The 21,059-nt window shown below is 42.1% G+C and overlaps 1 protein-coding gene across 1 annotated transcript in view; it reads right to left on the reverse strand.

Moving 5' to 3' along the window:
* The window catches only part of LOC115135024 (inactive phospholipase D5-like), a 64,580-nt gene that overhangs the window by 41,350 nt on the left and 2,171 nt on the right, over positions 1-21,059 (reverse strand). The window contains exon 2 of the mRNA XM_029669214.2: positions 3,307-3,443. Within this exon, the coding sequence (XP_029525074.1) occupies positions 3,307-3,443 (137 nt within the window). The remainder of the gene's footprint in view (positions 1-3,306; positions 3,444-21,059) is intronic.

Consider the following 21,059-nt stretch of genomic DNA (forward strand, 5'->3'; position numbering starts at 1 on the left):
ATTAGAAGGGGTGGAAGATGAGGAAATGTTGGATGGACAAGGAGGCACGGCTGAGTCAAATAGGAATCCTGACTGTCAGACACAACCACATCATCAACTTTAAGGGACATGGGCAGCTGTGAAGAGGGTTTATTCTCCAGGTCTTTAACGGTTTTCCAGAACTTCTTGGGGTTAGACCCACAGAGAGAGAACTGCTCCTTAAAGTAACTAACTTTGGCCTTCCGGATAGCCTTAGTGGACTTATTTCTAATTTGCCTGAACGAGAGCCAGTCAGCTTGAGTATACATGTGCCAAGCCTTTCGCCAAATGCAATTCTTGAGATGGAGTAACTCTGCAAGATCACGGTCAAACCAGGAGCTGAACCTGTTTTTATGTCTCATTTTCTTTATGGGGGCGTGTTTGTTGACAAAACCACTGAAAATATAAAAAAAGAAGCTTGATCCCCAAACACCCACATTTTCTGGGTGTTTGGAGTCATACCTTGTTGGATTTGTGATAATCTGAGAAAGATTTAGGGAGTCCCATTGCTTTAGGACTTGGTCAGGTGGTTTAAACATGTCCCAGTTTAGGTAACATAACAGGACAAATTCAGACTTAGTGTAAGGGGCCAGGAGAGAGCTTAGGGCAGGTAAGGTACAGGCCGGCGCTGAAGAAGGACGATAGCACCCAGCAACAGTCAACAAAGAGCTATTTTAAAGTTTAATACTAGAAAATCAAATTGTTTGGGGACTGACTTGTTGGAGACAACTAAGCACTGAAGGTGATCCTTGGTAAAGATTGCCACTCCCCCACCTTTGGAAGATCTGCCTTGCCGAAAAAGGTTATAACCAGAATTCAACATCAGAATTCAAAACACTCTTCCTTAACCACGTCTCAGTAATGACCAACAGATGTGGATTGGAGCTGTGAACCCACACTTTCAATTGATCCATTTTAGGTAATAAGCTTATAGTGTTAATGTGCAGAAAACCCAGGCTTTTACGAGAGCAGAAATCAGTCAAGCAGATATCAGAGCACAAGTCAGAATTGGGGCTAGCAACAGTAGATGGGCCAGGGTGTACATGCACATTTCCAGATATCATCAACATCAAACATCAACCTGAGCCCTGGGACCATGCCTCAGGACTACCTGGCATGATGACTCCTTGCTGTCCCCAGTCCACCTGGCCGTGCTGCTGCTCCAGTTTCAACTGTTCTGCCTGCGGCTATGGAATCCTGACCTGTTTACCGGACGTGCTACCTGTCCCAGATCTGCTGGTTTCAACTCTCTAGAGACAGCAGGAGCGGTAGAGATACTCTTAATGATCGGCTATGAAAAGCCAACTGACTTGTTGCACCCTCGACAACTACTGTGATTATTATTATGACCATGCTGGTCATTTATGAACATTTGAACATCTTGGCCATGTTCTGTTATAATCTAGACCCGGCACAGCCAGAAGAGGACTGGCCACCCCTCATAGCCTGGTTCCTCTCTAGGTTTCTTCCTAGGTTTTGGCCTTTCTAGGGAGTTTTTCCTAGCCACCGTGCTTCTACACCTGCATTGCTTGCTGTTTGGGGTTTTAGACTGGGTTTCTGTACAGCACTTTGAGATAGCTCTTCTTACATCAGCTGATATATAAATAAATGTGATTTGATCAACAGTAATACAATCAGGGAAAGCTCTGCAGTGCTGATTTACGACATCTGAATGTGCATCAGATGGCAACAAGATCATATTGTACAGCAATTTCATCAGGTAAAATGAATACAAAGCCGGCAAGAGGTGGTTAGAATGGGATGGGAGTCTGTGTAAGTCTGTGTAACCAATAGTCAGAGTCCTGAGTGTGGGAACAAACAATCTGTCCCATGGTTGGGTAAAGAAAGTGTGTAGTCAACAAAGCATGCAGGAGTCATGAGGCAAATAGCAAAATAGCAAGATAAACAAGATTGAAAAAATATTTAACGACTTTGGGCAAGCCATGTAAGTTACGAGTCACAGCCCCAACAGTGTATGTGGGCTGAAGGAGAGTGAACGCTTGGGGGGGGGGGGGGGGGGGGGTACTTGTACCAGACGGGGAGACAACCAGGACAGACGGTGAACAGATTGCCAGGTGGAATCCAAGCAGCAGGTAATGGGAGTAGGTGGGAGTAGGCACCCACTTGGGAGAAGCTTTTATTTCTGTTGGCAGATTTCTTGTATAAAATACCAGTGGATGGCCCTGAACAGCAGGAGGGGGCTTCGAGGCCTTTGGATTTGGGTGGGGTAGCCGGCCATTTGTTGGGCTCAAAGGCATCGACACATCAGTGCTAATTGAAGTTGTAGGTCTTTGTCCTAGCAAGCTTAGTAGCCTTAGCATTCAGTCCTTATAAAGTAAAATATATCATTGTAATATATTTTTCTTCTTGGCTTTTGAAAGTAAAAAAATTGCTTCAGACTAAGCATTACTCATTCAGTTCTAGGTTGGATGGTGTTTTGTTTATTTGTTTGCCAGAGCATTTGCTGTCATCACTCCAGAAAATGCATTTCCGCCGCTCCAGAGTCCACCACTCCAGCCGATGCTTGGCATTGTGCATGGTGATCTTAGGCTTGTGTGCGGCTGCTCAGCCATGGAAACCCATTTCATGAAGCTCCCAACGAACAGTTATTATGCTTATGCTGCTTCCAGAGGTAGTTTGGAACTCGGTAGTTGGTATTGCAGCCGAGGACAGATTATTTTTACGTGCTATGCACTTCAGCATTCTGCGGTCCAGATATGTGAACTTGTGTGGCCTACCACTTCGCAGCTGAGCCGTTGTTGCTCCTAGACGTTTCCACTTCACAATAACAGCACTTACAGTTGACCGGGGCACCTCTAGTAGGGCATAAATTTGACAAACTTGACTTGTTGGAAAGTTGGCATCCTATGACATTGCCACTTTGAAAGTCACTGAGCTCTTCAGTAAGGCCATTCTACTGGCAATGTTTGTCTATGGAGATTGCATGGCTGTGTGCTTGATTTTATACAACCGTCAGCAATGGGTGTGACTGAAATAGCCGAATCCACTATTTTGAAGGAGTGTCTACATACTTTTGTATATATAGTGTACTTGATTAACAGTGTATAGACAGTGTAATGTTATCTAGATTAAATGCATAGATTAAATGCATAGAAATAGAATGAAAAGAACAGACAGATCATTGATTTAAATGGGGATTACCATTCCATTCATTCATTCTCTCTCTATCCATTTGATCGGATAATCCTAGGTGAAATCCATAAAGATCATTTTAGAAAAACTGGGCTATGGGAATTGAGAGATTGTTATGGCTGGAGGATATCTCACCTGCAATTCTTGTTACAGTTCTCCTCTGTTATACCGTCTTCATCCTCTCCCCAGACATCCACCGCTGAGAAGATCAAGGCCACCAGCACAGCGAAACAGCACACCAACGCAAAGATTACGATGCATTTCTGCTGAGACTGTAAAAGAAAGCAACACATTGATTATTGGACATTTTTATTTACCTAGAGGGTCAGTGCCCCAACCTAGTGCCCCAACCTAGCTGATTTATTGCACTGCACAGCAAATCATAAATTATAGCAGCACGTTCCCAAGGGAAGTCAACGCATACATTTACATACTGTACATGGTCAGGATCAGCCATATGGGGGAGAGAAGCCAACAGGGAACCCAGTAAAGAGGTATTTTCTGCTGATAACTTGGCATATTTGGGCTGGATCCAAATGGCTCAATATGGTGAAAAGATTACCATTATTTGTAAGGATAATAATTGGAAAAGGGAGAACAAGTATTTCCAGGGGAGGCCATGGCTGGTGGTACAGTTTCGCCCCAAATCAATCATTGATCAAAAATGTAAAAGTACTTCTGGAGGGCTTGTCCAAATCACAGGGGCACTTGGACCTTGGCCAACCCTGTGAGATTGTAATGGTAACCTTTAGAAAGGAATTGTGTGTATACTGCAGGACAACATCAATAACAGTAAGTTTTGCTCTTGTTTTCTTTGTGTTTTGTGGACCCCAGGAAGAATAGCTGCTGCTTCGGTAAAAGCTAATGGGGATCCGACAATACCAATAAAATAAAATGTAGGCTAATGAAGGCAACTTACGTTTTATAAAAGAAAATCTTCTAGTGGAAACTATGTAGGCGAACACTGTGCCCGTTGTTACTAACATAGACAGTATGTTCATTATCAATGTTACCCCTAGCGTGTATCAGCTCTTCTGAAAGATGTGCTCTCAGTGCATTTACTGTGATACGGCTGACGGAGTCCCAGGTCATCTTTAATGGATCTCTGATGATGTGAGACCTCTAAAGTATTTTCACTCCGCCAATTATGATCCTCAAAATAGGGGCACATTTGATCTACACCATGTGTCCATAGAAAGACACGCCGGCTTTGAACTGGGGAAGTGTGGATGTAGAATTAATACATTCAACAGCAAATTATACATTGTTGCTCAGAATTTCACATTTCTTTCTCTTTTGCTCTATCAAGCTAATCATGTTTATCATATGGCCATGGGGGAACTTAAACTTATGATAAGACCAGGCATTCAGTTACTAATCCACCCAAACATAACAATCAAAGGAAAGCAGGAAACAAATGTGGTTGCTATAATTAATTTGCTACCATGGTATTACATAGTAATGACACAATAATTAGAGACTGATCTAGTCCCATACTGAAGGTTGTTTATATTGTGTTCCGTCTGATTGCTAATCTCAGTGGGGTGCTCACTTGGTTATAATGAGAACGTATTGGATAATCATTATCCTCCAGTGACATCTTCAGATATACAGTGCCTTGCAAAAGTATTCATCCCCCTTGGTGTTTTTCCTACATTGTTGCATTACAACCTGTAATTTTGATTGATTTTTATTTGGGATTTCATGTAATGGATTTACACAAAATAGTCCAAATTGGTGAAGTGAAATAAAAAAAGAACATGTTTCAAAAAATTCTACAAAATAAAAAATGGAAAAGTGGTGTGTGCATATGTATTCACCCCCTTTGCTAAGAAGCCCCTAAATAAGATCTGGTGCAACCAATTACCTTCAGAAGTCACATAAATAAAGTCCACCTGTGTGCAATCTAAGTGTCACATGATCTCAGTATGTGTGTGTGTGTGTGTATGTATGTATGTATGTATGTATTACACACACCTGTTCTGAAAGGCCCCAGAGTCTGCAACACCACTAAGCAAGCGGCAATAAGGAGCTCTCCAAAAAGTTCAGGGGAAAAGTTGTGGAGAAGTACAGATCAGGGTTGGGTTATAAAAAAAATACCTGAAACTTTGAACATCTCACGGAGCAGCATTAAATCCATTATTAAAAAATGGAAAGAATATGGCACCACAACAAACCTGCCAAGAGAGGGCCGCCCAGCAAAACTCACAGACCAGACAAGGAGGCCATTAATCAGAGTGGCAACGAAGACACCAAAGATAACCCTGAAGGAGCTGCAAAGCTCCACAGCAGAGATGGAGTATCTGTCCATAGGACCACTTTAAGCCGTACACTCCACAGAGCTGGGCTTTACGGAAGAGTGGCCAGAAAAAAAACATTGTTTAAGAAAAAATAAGCAAACACGTTTGATGTTCGCCAAAAGGCATGTGGGAGACTCCCCAAACATATGGAAGAAGGTACTCTGGTCAGATGAGACTAAAATGTAGCTTTTTTCCCATCAAGTAAAATGCTATGTCTGGCGCAAAATCAACAACTCTCATTACCCCGAGAATATCTTCCCCACAGTAAAGCATGGTGGTGGCAGCATCATGCTGTGGGGATGTTTTTCATCAGCAGGGACTGGGGAACTGGTCAGAATTCAAGGACTGATGGATGATGCTAAATACAGGGAAATTCTTGAGGGAAACCTGTTTAGGGTCTTCAAAAGATTTGAGACTGAGACGGAGGTTCACCTTTCAGCAGGACAATGACCCTAAGCATACTGCTAAAGCAACACTCGAGTGGTTTAAGGGGAAACATTTAAATGTCTTGGAATGGCCTAGTCCAAGCCCAGACCTCAATCAAATTGAGAATCTGTGGTATGACTTAAAGATTGCTGTACACCAGCGGAACCCATCCAACTTGAAGGCGCTTGAGCAGTTTTGCCTTGAAGAATGGGCAAAAATACCAGTGGCTAGATGTGCCAAGCTTATAGAGATATACCCCAAGAGACTTGCAGCTGTAATTGCTGCAAAAGGTGTCTCTACAAAGTATTGACTTTGGGGGGGGGGTTATTTTTTTTATTTCACCTTTATTTAACCAAGTAGGCCAGCTGAGAACAAGTTCTCATTTACAACTACGAGCTGGCCAAGATAAAGCAAAGCAGTGCGACAAAAACAGAGTTACACATGGGATAAACAATCGTACAGTCAATAACACAATAGAAAAATCTGTATACAGTGTGTGCAAATGAAGTAAGGAGGTAAAGGCAATAAATAGGCCAATAGTGGCAAAGTAATTACAATTTAGCAATTTACACAGGAGAGATATGTGCAGATGAGGATGTGCAAGTATAAATACTGGTGTGCAAAAGAGCAGAAAAACAAAAACAAATGTGGATGAGGTAGGTAGTTGGTTGGATGGGCTATTTACAGATGGGCTGTGTACAGCTGCCTCGACCAGTAAGCTGCTCTGACAGCTGACGCTTAAAGTTAGTGAGGGAGATACAAGTCTCCAACTTCAGTGATTTTTGCAATTCGTTCCAGTCATTGGCAGCAGAGAACTGGAAGGAAAGGCGGCCAAAGTAGGTGTTGGCGTTGGGGATGAGCAGTGAAATATATCTGCTGGAGCGCGTGCTACGGGTGGGTGCTTCTATGGTGACCAGTGAGCTGAGATAAGGCAGGGCTTTGGCGGGGCTTTGGTGACAAAACGGATGGCACTGTGATAGACTGCATCCAATTTGCTGAATAGTGTTGGAGGCTATTTTGTAAATGACATCGCCGAAGTCAAGTTATGCACGCTCAGGTTCTGTTTTTTTTGGTCTTATTTCTTGTTTGTTTCACAATAAAAAATATTTTGCATCTTCAAAGTGGTAGACATGTTGTGTAAATCAAATGATACAATAATTGCAGGTTGTAAGGCAAAAAAAATAGTAAAAATGCCAAGGGGGTGAATACTTTCGCAAACCACTGTACACAGAAAACCAATGCTATAGTTTCCCCAGTGAGGTGGACACTTAATACAATATCTTATTGCTTGGATTCGGTTGATCTTGTTCTTACATACTTGGGTGCCCTGACGGTAAAAACAAAGTTCTCATCATAACATCATATAATATCTATTGAAATATTCCCTCTTGTACAGTATACTCATTTTATCTGTGTACATTAAAAAGTATACCCAATGCACTTTGTGTGGTGGTAAATCACAACTCCAACCGGAACATTGTATAATGGCTATTGACATACAACCATGACCTAATTACTCCGCAAGTAAAACAATAACAAATATGTCCTGATCTCTTTAACTGCTGCAGGAGCCACAACAGAATTACTATTGAACACAAAAGGCCATTATATGGTCAGCTACACGGAGTTCATTACTGAGAAGAAACCTTGAATAACAATTATAGGTAAATAGACCTCTCTCACACATGAGGACATATGTTTGAATTAAGTTTGTGTTGTTGGGAGGGGTCATAGTGCTAGTGTGCACTTGAAACGTTGCCAGTTATCAGACTCCTGAATGGGGTCCAGAGTCAACAGTCCTTCAGTTACCGGAGATATTCTCCCTAGCTGAAACACAGCCACGCCCTCCTATGTGAACACGTACTCTTCGATAAGACTGAGCAAGAAAACAGTAATCACAATCTCAATGGCACTCCCCACTGCCCTTTCCCACCTGGACAAAAGGAACACCTATGTGAGAATGCTGTTCGTTGACTACAGCTCAGCGTTCAACACCATAGTGTCCACAAAGCTCATTACTAAGCTAAGGACCCTGGGACTAAACACCCCCCCCCCCCTCTGCAACTGGATATTGGACTTCCTGACAGGCCGCCTGCAGGTAGTGAGGGTAGGCAACAACACATCTGCCACGCTGATCCTCAACACGGGGGCCCCTCAGCGGTGAGTGTTTAGTCCCCTCTTGTATTCCCGGTTCACTCATGACTGCATGGCCAGGCACGACTCCAACACCATCCTTAAGTTTGCTGACGACACAACGGTGGTAGGCCTGATCACCAACAACGATGGAATAGCCTATAGGGAGGCGGTCAGAGACTTGGCAGTGTGGTAACAGGACAACAACCTATCCCTCAACGTGAGCAAGACAAAGGAGCTGATTGTGGACTACAGAAAAAGGAGGGCAGAACACACCCCCATTCACATCGACAGGGTTGTAGTGGAGAGTTTCAAGTTCCTTGGTGTCCACATCACTAACAAACTATCATGGTCCAAACACACCAAGACAGTTGTGAAGAGGGCACGACAACACCCTTTCCCTCTCATGGGTCCTCAGATCCTCAAAAAGTTCTACAGCTACACCATCGAGAGCATCCTGACCGGTTGCATCACTGCCTGGTATGGCAACTGCTCGGCATCCGACCGCAAGGCGCTACAGAGAGTAGTGCGTACGGCCCAGTACATCACTGGGGCCAAGCTTCCTGCCATCCATGACCTATATACTAGGCGTGTCAGAGGAAGGCCCTAAAAATTGTCAAAGACTCCAGTCACCCAAGTTATAAACTGTTCTCTCTGCTACTGCACGGCAAGTGGTAGCGGAGCGCCATGTCTAGGTCCATAAGGCTCCTTATGAATATATGAATATAAGTATAGAGGAATAGTGACTCCGATCTCTGAATACAATAGGTTACTCCGTACAGGTACACAATAATTTTCTTCCTTGGTTTTTCTAGGCACTGTGCCTACGCCTCTGCATTGTTTGCTCTTTGTGGTTTTAAGAAGGGTATCTATAAAGCACTTTGAGACAACTGCTGATGTAAAAAGGGCTTTATAAAATATATTTTGATTGCTTGACTGATTGAGGGAACAGACAACATCTTTGACTACTATATTAGACAACTCATTGTGCCCCACTACCTAGAGCCTGGACTGACTTGGTGGGAAGCCCCAAGCCTGCTCAAAATGGCTGCCGCTTTAAAAGCTCCATTGTTCTAGTCCCTGTGAAAAAGACTGATGACTGGTACATGGCAGCTGGCAGGGTGCCAGTAAGTCACACACCCACTTGAAGGGAAGGTCAGTATGGATGGGCATTCAGATTCAGGGATATGAGGCAGAGATGTGTGCTGAAAAGAGGGTGTTTCTCCATCAGGGATTAAAACATTAGGCCAAAATGATAGATGTTGAGCATGCAGTGGAAAGTTGGCCTGTAATAGTCATTTGCACAAAGTGAGTGTATTCACTGCCATTACAGTCAACTCTCTCTCAGAACATAATGGAAGGTGATTTACAACTATTTTACCATGGTAGTCATGGTACTTTGGCATCAGTTATCTAGAGTGTTTTAACTAATTAGATGCCTGTAATATTGAAAATGGTAATGCAAATGTTGACAAGTCACATATTTTCAGAGACCCATTGTGAAAATAGTTTATTACTGTATACAAGAAAAAGACAGGCAAATGTCAGGGGCCTAATTAAGTGGATGATGATTACTCCTATTTTAGAGCTGCAGATTACCATGCCCTCAAAGGAAAGGGTTATACCGCAGCACAGGGAGATGACACTCAGAGCTCATGCAATTCTACACGCTTAGGAAAAAGGGTTCCAAAAGGGTTCTTCGACTGTCCACATAGGATAACCCTTTTTGGTTCCAGGTAGAACCCTTTTGGGTTCCATGTAGAACCCTCTGTAGCAAAGGGTTCTGCATGGAACCCAAAAGGGTTGTACCTGGAACCAAAAGGGTTTTCAACTTCCAACCAAAAAGGATTCATCAAAGGATTCTCCTATGGGGAACAGCCAATAACCCTTTAAGGTTCTAGATAGCACCTTTTTTTCTAAGAGTTTATTTTTACTACTTATACTGGAATAATTTGACTAATGTTGTCTCTAACCATTGGAGAACCTATGCAGAGAAGAAAGCCTCATGTTTCATGAACAGTCTTGTTTCGGGGCAAGCCAAGTATCTGTAAGCCGCTGCTGTGGCCAGAGATGTCTGTGCTGATGATCAAATCATGCAACAAGATTTTTTCTATTCCCTTTGTAGTTGCTGAAAATTCAATTCCAGTATAGAGGAAGAGCTGGAGCGTTTGTCTGTTGACTTCAGCCATGGATTTAGCCTATATACAGCACAGGCGTTGGAAAAGCCTGTCCCCTGTACACTTTAGCATGTATAAAATGTGCCATCTTAATTTTGCCAGTTTCTCACAACAGGAAAATTACCCTGCAGTTACAAGAAATGTTTTATGTGAATTATAATTCATGGCAATTTTTTATAGGGGTTGATAGATTTTACATGAGGGCAAATCACATCAGAAATGTTCAAGTGGAAATGACAAACTTTAGAAGCCTTTTTAAACTTTGAATACACCTATACATTTGAGATGACAGAGTAATCAAATGAAGATAGTTCATCTGTATACAGCTATCCCAGAAAGAAAGGTGTCTACAGTGTATGCCCGCAACAAACCACATTTTTCTTTCTTTCAGCATAAAGCTTCAAGTGGTGATCCAAACCGACAGGGCCTGACAATCAGCGATTTCTCATGGAAGTTGTATAATTTAAATGAGCTTCTTGGGTCCGTCACATTTGTAACAAGCTAATTGCATTCACTAAAAACCAAAGCAGAAAGGCATGCTTTAATCTATATTTGGCTCCCAGAAGTGATTAACAGACAGCCTGCATATCTGTTCTGTACTAGAGGGTTCAGTAACCTACAATATTCCTTCATCAAGCCCCAGAGAGCACTCAGCACAGAGTATCTACCTACCATCCACAAGGCAGGTCTACCACAGTGCCTTTACCATAACCTTACATCATGGACTTGACGCATGCCCGCACAAACATTGTTACCTATGAAATGATGCAGAGATCTGCAACAGAAACTGCTCATCCTTGTGGAAATAGTGGAGAGAGAGAGTTAATATTCAGTGTGCCTCAAGAGACTCATTGTCTGTTATGAGCACAGCTGTTCTATGAAGAACTGCCATCGCTCACCAGCTTGTAATGGAAAATAATAGGACAGGGGAAATTAGATTGTATAAATATTCAACCGTGTAACCAAAAAGTTGAGTTATACACTGTTATACATAAGTGCTCAGAAAGGTGCCAGTACTGAGTTAGATTGGAAATATTACTCCGTTTCAATAGAAGCTTTGCCGACCACAACTTACTTTCCCATTCTTTCAGACACTAGTACAGTAGTAATGTAGTAATGAGGTATAACGAAGAGGAGGATTTCTTATCAAACTTGGCATATTGTGCAGATAAAAAAGAACCAGAGTATAACTATATACTATATCATTTCTCATCTGTACTTTAGTAAGAGGATTTTTCCTCATAGTTTAGTCGGTATAGTTGAGGAGTACAGGCGTTCCTGACATCTAATGGCTTGGTACTTGGTTAAAGAGCAGGTCATTTCTCTGGTAGACTGATGTGGGTGCAGAGACTCTGAACACTGACAAAGGCACCAGGGTGAAAGGATTGGATGGATTTCCCTAAACAACAGAGTCTTGATGCATAGTGGTGTAAGAACTCTGTTTACCTTCTACATATAGACAGTTCACACACAGGAGACTTACAGTAGTGTGGAGAATGTGTAAAACACTGATAAGACACCAAAACTGTAGATTGATTTGAAAAGAAAACTTCAAGGACCAAAAAAATAAAGATGAGATTGATGGCACTGTATGTGCAATCTAGGAGAAGCTTGGTCTTGAATTATAAATAGCCTGGAAATAAAAAAAAAACTTTGAGTTTCATGAAATATCTGAAGGTTGGTGCTAAATCTGAATAATGCTTTGAGGACATCACATTTTTCAAGCGTGTCCCTTTAACAAGTACAAATGGCCCCTCTACCCAAAAGTAACAGGGAAAGCTTCAGATCTTGCACCTCTCTGAGGGAGGTGTAACTATAAGAGAGCGAAGTGTAATCAATTAAACTGATGGTATAACGCACAACAACTAAGGAAAAGGAATTACCGTAGCTGTAGATCACCTAAGGTAGAGGGATAGTTACAGTAGTAAACAGTCAGGTGTACATCTTCAAGCAATGGATAATGTAATATCTGGCTTTATTTTGTTACTACTGAAAAGCTATTATGTTAAGATGAGTTATATTACATTATTCAGTGGATATTCAGTTATCCATTGCACCAAGGACAAAGGGAAGGACCTCTGTTGGGTGAACTCACAGGAAAGCCCTCATACATGTTGTTATATGCATGTTATGTATCAACATATATTCATGCTGTTTCAAAGGAACACAAAGAGAGATCATTTGAAAAGGTCAAAAACAACTTTACTATATAAATAAACCATTTATATGCAGAGGTCTGTAACAGTTTTTCTAAGGTTGACTTTACCTAAATAATATAGCTCACCAAGGCAGTAATCGACCCAACTTAAATTAGCTTAATTTATGATACATTTAAAGCAGCAATCAGCAGTAGAAACAATAAAACAGCCTCCCCACCCCCGGTTCAGTAAAACGCTGAGGGATGGGGCTGGAGAAATGTAATCACTCAAATTCATAGACGGATCTATGGACGCAAGGACTGACCATCCATGATATCAGAACTATAGTTTCAATCATGTATTGAAAACCATCTAGTTTGTTTACATTTTCTTTGTTGACAAACATTGGAGTAAAACTAGCTTCTATTTTGGGTTCTAATGGGGTACAACAACGGTTGAAATAAGCTCATGAGGCATTTATAATATATATTGTTCATGAATCATGGGTAGGCCTACATGTCAATAATATACAAGTCCAAAAATGGATGTAGCAACCACTGATTGCCCCTTCAAGTTGGATCAATTTGTTGGCACAGGTCATTTCAATGTAAAAGGACCCATGAGCACCAACATGGGAAGTTAATAGGAGCATATCAAACTGGGTGTCAAATGAATGCTAAGAGTCTATATCTGGGGGAAATAAATGCAAAGATAAATGTTTAAACCATTTTCCATTAAACAAAAATTGGCATAAGTAATAGCTCTTATTTCTGGTCAAATCAAATCTTATTGGTCACATACATGTGATTAGCAGATGTTATTGTGGGTGTAGCGAAATTCTTGTGCTTCTAGCTCCGACAGTGCAGTCATATCTAAAATTACACAACATATACCCAATACACACAAATGAAAAAGGGGTCTAACAAAACATCTACCAGAAATAGTCTTAAAAAGGTACACAATAATGCTGAAAGACACATGCCAACTAATATCAACACATATTTAGTTGTTTTCTGCATTCTGTAAGTTTAAGAAACATTGCTTGTGCCTTGCTATTCCGCTACCAAAAACACACATATCTTCAAGATATATTCTAATTTGTCTCCCTCATGAGGGAAGATAAAAGTTCACAGAAGTAAAATGTAGCTCTATTAATTGGTTAGTGTTTTTATTTATATCAATTTTGCTTATGAATTATTAAGTGATTAAAACTCGTAATTATGTTACCAAATCGAAATTACTGCAATTGAATTGGCTACAATGCAAATCATAGTAGTCAAACCACAGTTGGGTCACCTGCTACTGTTCTCCCTTCCTTTGGCATACTGTTATGTTCAGCTCATGATTGTTTTCGTTGTCGTCTGGTGGCCAAAGCGAGAGTGTGGAGAAGAAATCTCTCTCTCTCTATGAGATGACATTTTTTCCGGTCCGTTCCATACTGACCTTCATTTGGCCCAAACAGCTCAGTACAGAAAAGTAGAGTATAGGTCAGTAAAGTACAGTCGTGGCCAAAAGTTTTGAGAATGACACAAATATTAATTTTCACAAAGTCTGCTGCCTCAGTTTGTATGATGGCAATTTGCATATATTCCAGAATGTTATGAAGAGTGATCAGATGAATTGCAATTGAGCATTGAGTAATTGTCTCTGGCCCCCTCCCCTCCCAGTTAGGGGGAGTGATGAGCTCTACAGCAGTCTCACAACTCAATCGCTGGTTGAAAACTGTTTTCTGTCCCTCCCAAAAGATAGAATTTGTAGATTATTGGCCCTCTTTCTGGGACTCACCCACAAACAGGACCAAGCCTGGCCTGCTGAGGAGTGACGGACTCCATCCTAGCTGGAGGGGTGCTCTCATCTTATCTACCAACATAGACAGGGGGCTCTAACTCCTCTAGCTCCACAATGAAATAGGGTGTAGGCCAGGTAGCAGGCTGTTAGCCAGCCTGCCAGCTTAGTGGAGTCTGCCACTAGCACAGTCAGTGTAGTCAGCTCAGCTATCCCCATTGAGACCGTGTCTGTGCCTCGACCTGGGTTAGGCAAAACTAAACATGGCGGTGTTCGCCTTGGCAATCTCACTAGGATAAAGATCTCCTCCATTCCTGTCATTATTGAAAGAGATCGTGATACCTCACACCTCACCTTTTTACTAGCGGGTGGATTCACAACGTTAAGACCATTGAACTACTCCCTAGACTACTAACATAAAAAACAAGGTATTCTTCTGTGTGCGTATCTCTGACACCTGCAAAAAAAGTGCTGGCAAATGCACCACCTCGTCCAAACAGTGTCTGGTTCCTCAGTCTCCTGGCTCCTGTCTTCTTATTACCTGGCTTTCTACAGCCATTCCCATCACACAGAGCTGTTTTACTACAGTACTTTACCAACTCTGTACATGACAGCGTGAAGGTCCCCAGAGCCAGTGAGTGATGCCAGGACAGTGTGTCCTGTCAGCTGGATGTGTATCTGCACATACTCAGCACATCAAGGCTAAGCACTCTGGGATGCATGGTCTTTCACTCCTTTTCCATCTCCAGAATAAATGACAGACTGTACTCGTGTGCTGATGGCCCAGAAAATATACAAAAGGTGCAAAAGGTATACATTTTCCAAGCCCCTGAATATTTCCACCTAGAAGTGCAGAGCTGCTCAAGTCATGTTGGTTAAGAATGAATCATTTAGTCTAGAAGCTGTTAAACAGCCTCTCAGAGGACTGTGTAATACCTCAACACAACAGGACGAGGACCAAGAACCGTTTCAAAAGGACCATGATTGACATGGCAATGCAACTCAGGAACAGAAAGCTTGGCAAGCAAGCTTTAGGATATCTGTATTGGTGTGGCTATTTGCCAGGTATGTCAGGTTCAATCTGAGGGCCAGTCACATAGCTGAACCAATCAATGGAACCTCAAGCTCATCTCATCAAGAGGGGAGAGAACGGGATGGAATATCAAGGGGAATTTTGGATTCAAAGATAAGAAGAACTGCTCTGATACACAAATTGTAGTTACAGCTTAGTTGAACAGGGCTCATGTGGAAGGTAAAACCCTTGAGAAAACAAATCCCTATACTTGAAAGCCGACACATCTTCTGATATTATCGAAAATCACTAACACCTTTAGATCATAAACTGCTATTGTGAGATTGGCTATGATCAACCTTGTCTGCTACACAACAGTTCGCATTGGCCACATGGCATGTTGTTTGTCACTCAACTTACTGTTTATCTTAAGCCTTTTTTCACACTGCGAGCCTTAATGCTCAAATCAGTTTTGTTTTTGAAATTCATTTGCTTTTTGGCTGTCCAGACAGCAGGAAAAACAACTGATTTTAATCGGATATGCAAAAAAAAGAAGGAATTTGAGTCACTTCAAACTGCCAATGTGAACAAGGCTTTAGAGACCTGACTCACTGTTCCTTTCCTAATGCATTATCTCCAATAAAACAAACAAGAGGCACGCCCAGTTTCAATCTGTTGGCAATTTGTGTAGAGGCATTACATTTACATTTAAGTCATTTAGCAGACGCTCTTATCCAGAGCGACTTACAAATTGGTGCATTCACCTTATGACCTCCAGTGGAACAGTAGTGCATCTAAATCTTTTCAGGGGAGGGGGTGAGAGGGATTACTTTATCTATCCTAGGTATTCCTTAAAGAGGTGGGGTTTCAGGTGTCTCCGGAAGGTGGTGATTGACTCCGCTGTCCTGGCGTCGTGAGGGAGTTTGTTCCACCACTGGGGGCCAGAGCAGCCAGTTTTGACTGGGCTGAGCGGGAACTGTACTTCCTCAGTGGTAGGGAGGCGAGCAGGCCAGAGGTGGATGAACGCAGTGCCCTTGTTTGGGTGTAGGGCCTGATCAGAGCCTGGAGGTACTGAGGTGCCGTTCCCCTCACAGCTCCGTAGGCAAGCACCATGGTCTTGTAGCGGATGCATCAACTGGAAGCCAGTGGAGGGAGCGGAGGAGCGGGGTCGTGAGAGAACTTGGGAAGGTTGAACACCAGACGGGCTGCGGCGTTCTGGATGAGTTGTAGGGGTTTAATGGCACAGGCAGGGAGCCCAGCCAACAGCGAGTTGCAGTAATCCAGACGGGAGATGACAAGTGCCTGGATTAGGACCTGCGCCGCTTCCTGTGTATTCACTCCATCGGGACTGGGCCTGAAGGTTAGCTCTGATTATTGTGAGTCCTGCCAATATTATCCATCATACATAACGCCTGCAGCATTTATCAATTCCCAATCATCAGGGGATTGTGTTGCGATCTATTCACTCCATCGGGACTGGGCCTGAAGGTTAGCTCTGATTATTGTGAGTCCTGCCAATATTATCCATCATCCTCCTTGATCCAGTGTGTCATGTTTTCACTGGGTACTAGACCCCAGTCTACACTCTGAGAAGTAATTTACGATTTCAATACTAACATGTTATAGGTAAAATGTACATTTGAAGCCAAGGAAGTCAGGTTAAAATGGCATCTCATGGAAACATAACATGTGCAGTTGGCACTAATCCAGGAAGTGATGTTGCAGGCTAGTTCAGTGCTGCCCCCTCTCATTGAGTAACTCATGTTGAAGGCAAACCGGGGTACTGCAGGTTACCATTAGCAACTAAATTATACTTATAACTCCCTGTTCAATTTTTTTGGATAATCAGGACATACACCTGGTGTAATAGAAGCAATAATTGCTACCATGATTGTCTTCGGTTTTATTTTATTTTTTACATGAAGATTGACATTTCCTCATTCCCTTTAATAGGGGATCCTGTTTTCTGCAAACAATGCCTGCAGTACTGGGGTCAGCCTTGAAATTTGTGGCTACAATAAGAGTGGATAGTCCTTCTTCCCTGGCCTGAGCTAGCTATCTGCTGGTGACTGACAAATGTGCTGCATAGGTTCCAACAGGAGGAGCTTTGCTGTCTGTGATTGGTTATTGGAGCCCATGTGACCCAGTGATTAATATGGCCAATTACACAATGGTGTGATGGGTGTTTAGAATGCATATTGTTTAGCTCTAATGGTTCTTTGACTGTAGCATATTCAATTGCACCAACCCAAGTTAACACCAGACTGGATCTTTATGTGGAATCTCCTAAAGGAACATTAACATTGGAAATGGAGGTCGCTAATAATTGTTATCAACAATCAGTTGTAACTATTCAATATCCATGAGTCAGCCATCATATTTGTGATGCATCTCCTTGTCAATGGCAGTCAAGTCGATCATTGCTATGGTTCTCTGGCTGAAATTTGCGTGAGACCTTTTCCCTGACCTTTCCAATACCGCCTCCACACAGAAAGGTCAGAAGACAAACGCTGGCGTTTGCCTTGGAACTCACTACATCTCCCCACAATGATTTAAAACTCCACAGGATGTTATGGGATAAAGAAGGATGGGGGAAATATTTAAAATCAGGGAAAGATGACAAGGGAAAAAATGGCAGATATGCTTTTCTTTTTTTGAGTATTTCTTTCTATTATCGTCTTCCTCTTTATTAATGGGAATGTATTCATTATATCTCCATATCAATACAGACCTCTGAGTAACCACAGAAACCTGAGAGGAAATTAGCAAACATTACTGGAAAGAGGGAAAACAGAGAGAGGGTAAAAAGAAAGAGAAAACTGGCCAAAAAGGTGCAGGTTATTTATGTAGCTATAAAATGGCTCCAGTGGAAAAAATGCAATCAACAAGATAGAAAATACAATATCAACACCCTGAGAATTTGTCAGGAACATGTTCTCTCTCTCCACTATCTCTTGGAGTGGTAACTGGTAAGGATCGCGTCTACTTTAGTCTGAAGGGCTGGGACCCGCTCCCTGCCCTGCAGCCAGCTCAGCCCATTGATCGCATCCAGGCCCCTTCTGATCAATAAGTCAATTAAGCCTCCATTAGAGCAACATGAAATCTGAGGCTCCAGACACCTCTAATGCCAGATGGGAGAAGACTAGTTTTCCAGACCCTGGGACCCTTCCCCTCATCCCTGAGAAGCCTCAGCCTGGGGCTTTCATGACCAGAGGACAGCTGGTGGAGCACGAACACCATGATGATGGGAACAACGCAGCAGAAATTTCAGAACTGCTGCACTGACAGAAAGCAGGCCATTTCCCCTAGACAAGGGACCAATTAACCACCATCTTTGTCAGAGGACAGAATAGAATAAAAGCCTCGAACACATCAAAGAAATAGAACAAATTACTGTATGATGGTGCAGAAACACCAGTTTTGTGGGCTACAGTAAGCTATCTCCATTTACAGTAGAAATAGTACTGTATATATCCTACAGTTCTTCTAATGCTTCTTCCTGCTTCTGCCCTCTCTGCATATCTGTCGAGTTTTATATTCAAATCATCAAGCTTTATTTATACAGCACATTTCAGACATGGAATGCAACGCAATGTGTTTCACAGGAAAAAAAATCATAAACAAGGAAAATAAAATAACTTAAATATTTACAACACAAACACAAGAGGATAGAAAATTTAAGAATAACAAAAACCCAACGATTAAAAATCACCCTAAGGAAAAGTGAAGCAAAAAAGGTCCACAGTTTGGCCTCCCCTCAGGTTCTCTGGCAGGCTGTTCCAGAGGCCGGGGGCATAATAACTAAAGGCTGCTTCTCCATGCCTCTTCATCCTAGCCTTTGGGATAGTTAAAATGCCAGTGCCAGAGGACCTGAGGGACATACTGGGTACATAACTTAAAAGCATGTATAACATGTATTGGGGTGCACAATCGTGGATTGATTTAAAAACCAATAGAAGAATCTTAAAATAAATTCTAAAACTCCCAGGCAGCCATTGCAGAGACCTTAAACCTGATGTAATGTGTGCTCTTCGTCTGGTCTTGCTCAGTACCCGTGCTGCTGCATTCTGTATGTTTTGCAGTTGACCAATGGCTTTCTTGGGTAGACCAGACAAGAGAGTATTACAGTAGTCAAGCCTGCTCGTAATAAAAGCATGGATGAGTCTCTCTGTGTCAGCACGAGAGAGAAACGGTCACACCTTGGCAATGTTCCTCAAGGGGTTAAAAAGATATTTGTCACATTCCTAATGTGGGATTCGAAATTGAGTTCAGAATCTAAAACAACACCTAGGTTTTTCACCTGGTGTTTAATTTTTATTGCCCGTGAATTAAAATGTCCAGACAGATTCTCTCTCTCTGTGCTTGGGCTCCAACAATAAGTACCCATGTATTTAAATCACTAATACAGTCTAATAATTTATCCATGAAGCTAAAATCCTCTGGTGACACAGAAATGTTAAGTTAAGTATGGTCTACGTAACAATGGAAATCAATGCTGTGCACTGCCAGGGCTGATCTGTGAATTGCTGTCTGATTTAGAGGGTGCGTAAACTCCCATCACTACTGCTCCAAGCTACATACTAAAAGAGACTCGGACACACTCTGAAAGCTAAATAACTTACACATTCTGCATTAGGGAAATGTGTTATGTTAGTGTCCATTTGTGTGTCTATATGGATGTGCTTAGACAAGCAACCCAACTCTGATCTTTTTTTCAGATCCAAAGACCAATTAGTGGAAAGTGTGTGTGTGTGTGTGTGTGTGTTTGCATGTGTGACATGAAATTATTGCGAATAACTGCAAAATGTATCAATTTCTTCCAGTAATTGAGAAAAAGATGGGTTAAATGCCCTGCCAGATAATCAGAAATTCCATTGTGGTAGAAGAAGGGAGAGAGAAGGTAGAATATCTGATCAAATAAATCACTTTCAAGCATCAACCAAGCTATCTCAAACACAATTCAAAACCATTTCCCTTAGCATATAATCTAATAAAGGGACATGCAGTAATTCATGTTTTTATAAATCAGACTTATTAGATCTCATTATTTTTGGAGCGGCACCATTAGTTTAGTCCAGTCAAGAGACGATCAATGATACGTCTCTCCATGCTGCAGTATTATTGGTCCAGCCAGGGATGGTAGCACTGTTGCCGTCCCAGTCCCTCCCTCGTGGAGCCCCTATAGGCTGCAGCCTGCAGCACTGGCTTGGCCATTACAGGCTCACAGAGACCTCTGAGCTCGTGACCATAACTGGTCCGTGGTCAGCCCATCCGCTCATTCAAACCTTGTGATATATGATCTCCAGAGCACTGTGACCTAATGCACTTGGGTAGGAGGGGTAGGGTCCGTCCCCTTGTGATAGAAGCAATGTAAGCAATGATTTTGAAAAGGTTATTTTGTGCAATCAAAGTTCCATTAATAGTTGACATATATATGTTTAAAAAAATAAATAAATAATAATAATAATTGGGATTGGCATACTATGTAAAGCTTGGCATACTAGTGCTTCCATATTACACCAGTCAGCAGAATGAGTCTAAAATAAGATTCAGACATTAGGACAGAATACTGCCCAGGGAACCGTCTCACAGCACGAGGTCTGCGAAAACAATATTAAAATTTCAGTTTGCTTCCCACACACACAAAACACTGTGACACTTGTGCCATAAACCAGTGTTTCCCAAACTCAGTGCTGAGGCCCCAGCACTACACAGCTGATTCAAATAACCAACTCATCATCAAGCGTTCATTATTTGAATCAGCTGTGTAGTGCTAGGGCAAAAAACAATACGTGCACCAAGGGAGGGGGGGGGCAGGATGGAGTTTGGGAAACACTGCTAAACAAACAGTCTGCCAGTGTGTGGGACTAAGATATGTTACTCATATCCTCAGAGACTGTAAGCCGTAAGTAACAAT

Source organism: Oncorhynchus nerka, linkage group LG10, assembly GCF_034236695.1.
Source record: "Oncorhynchus nerka isolate Pitt River linkage group LG10, Oner_Uvic_2.0, whole genome shotgun sequence".
NCBI classification, from domain to species: Eukaryota; Metazoa; Chordata; class Actinopteri; order Salmoniformes; family Salmonidae; genus Oncorhynchus; species Oncorhynchus nerka.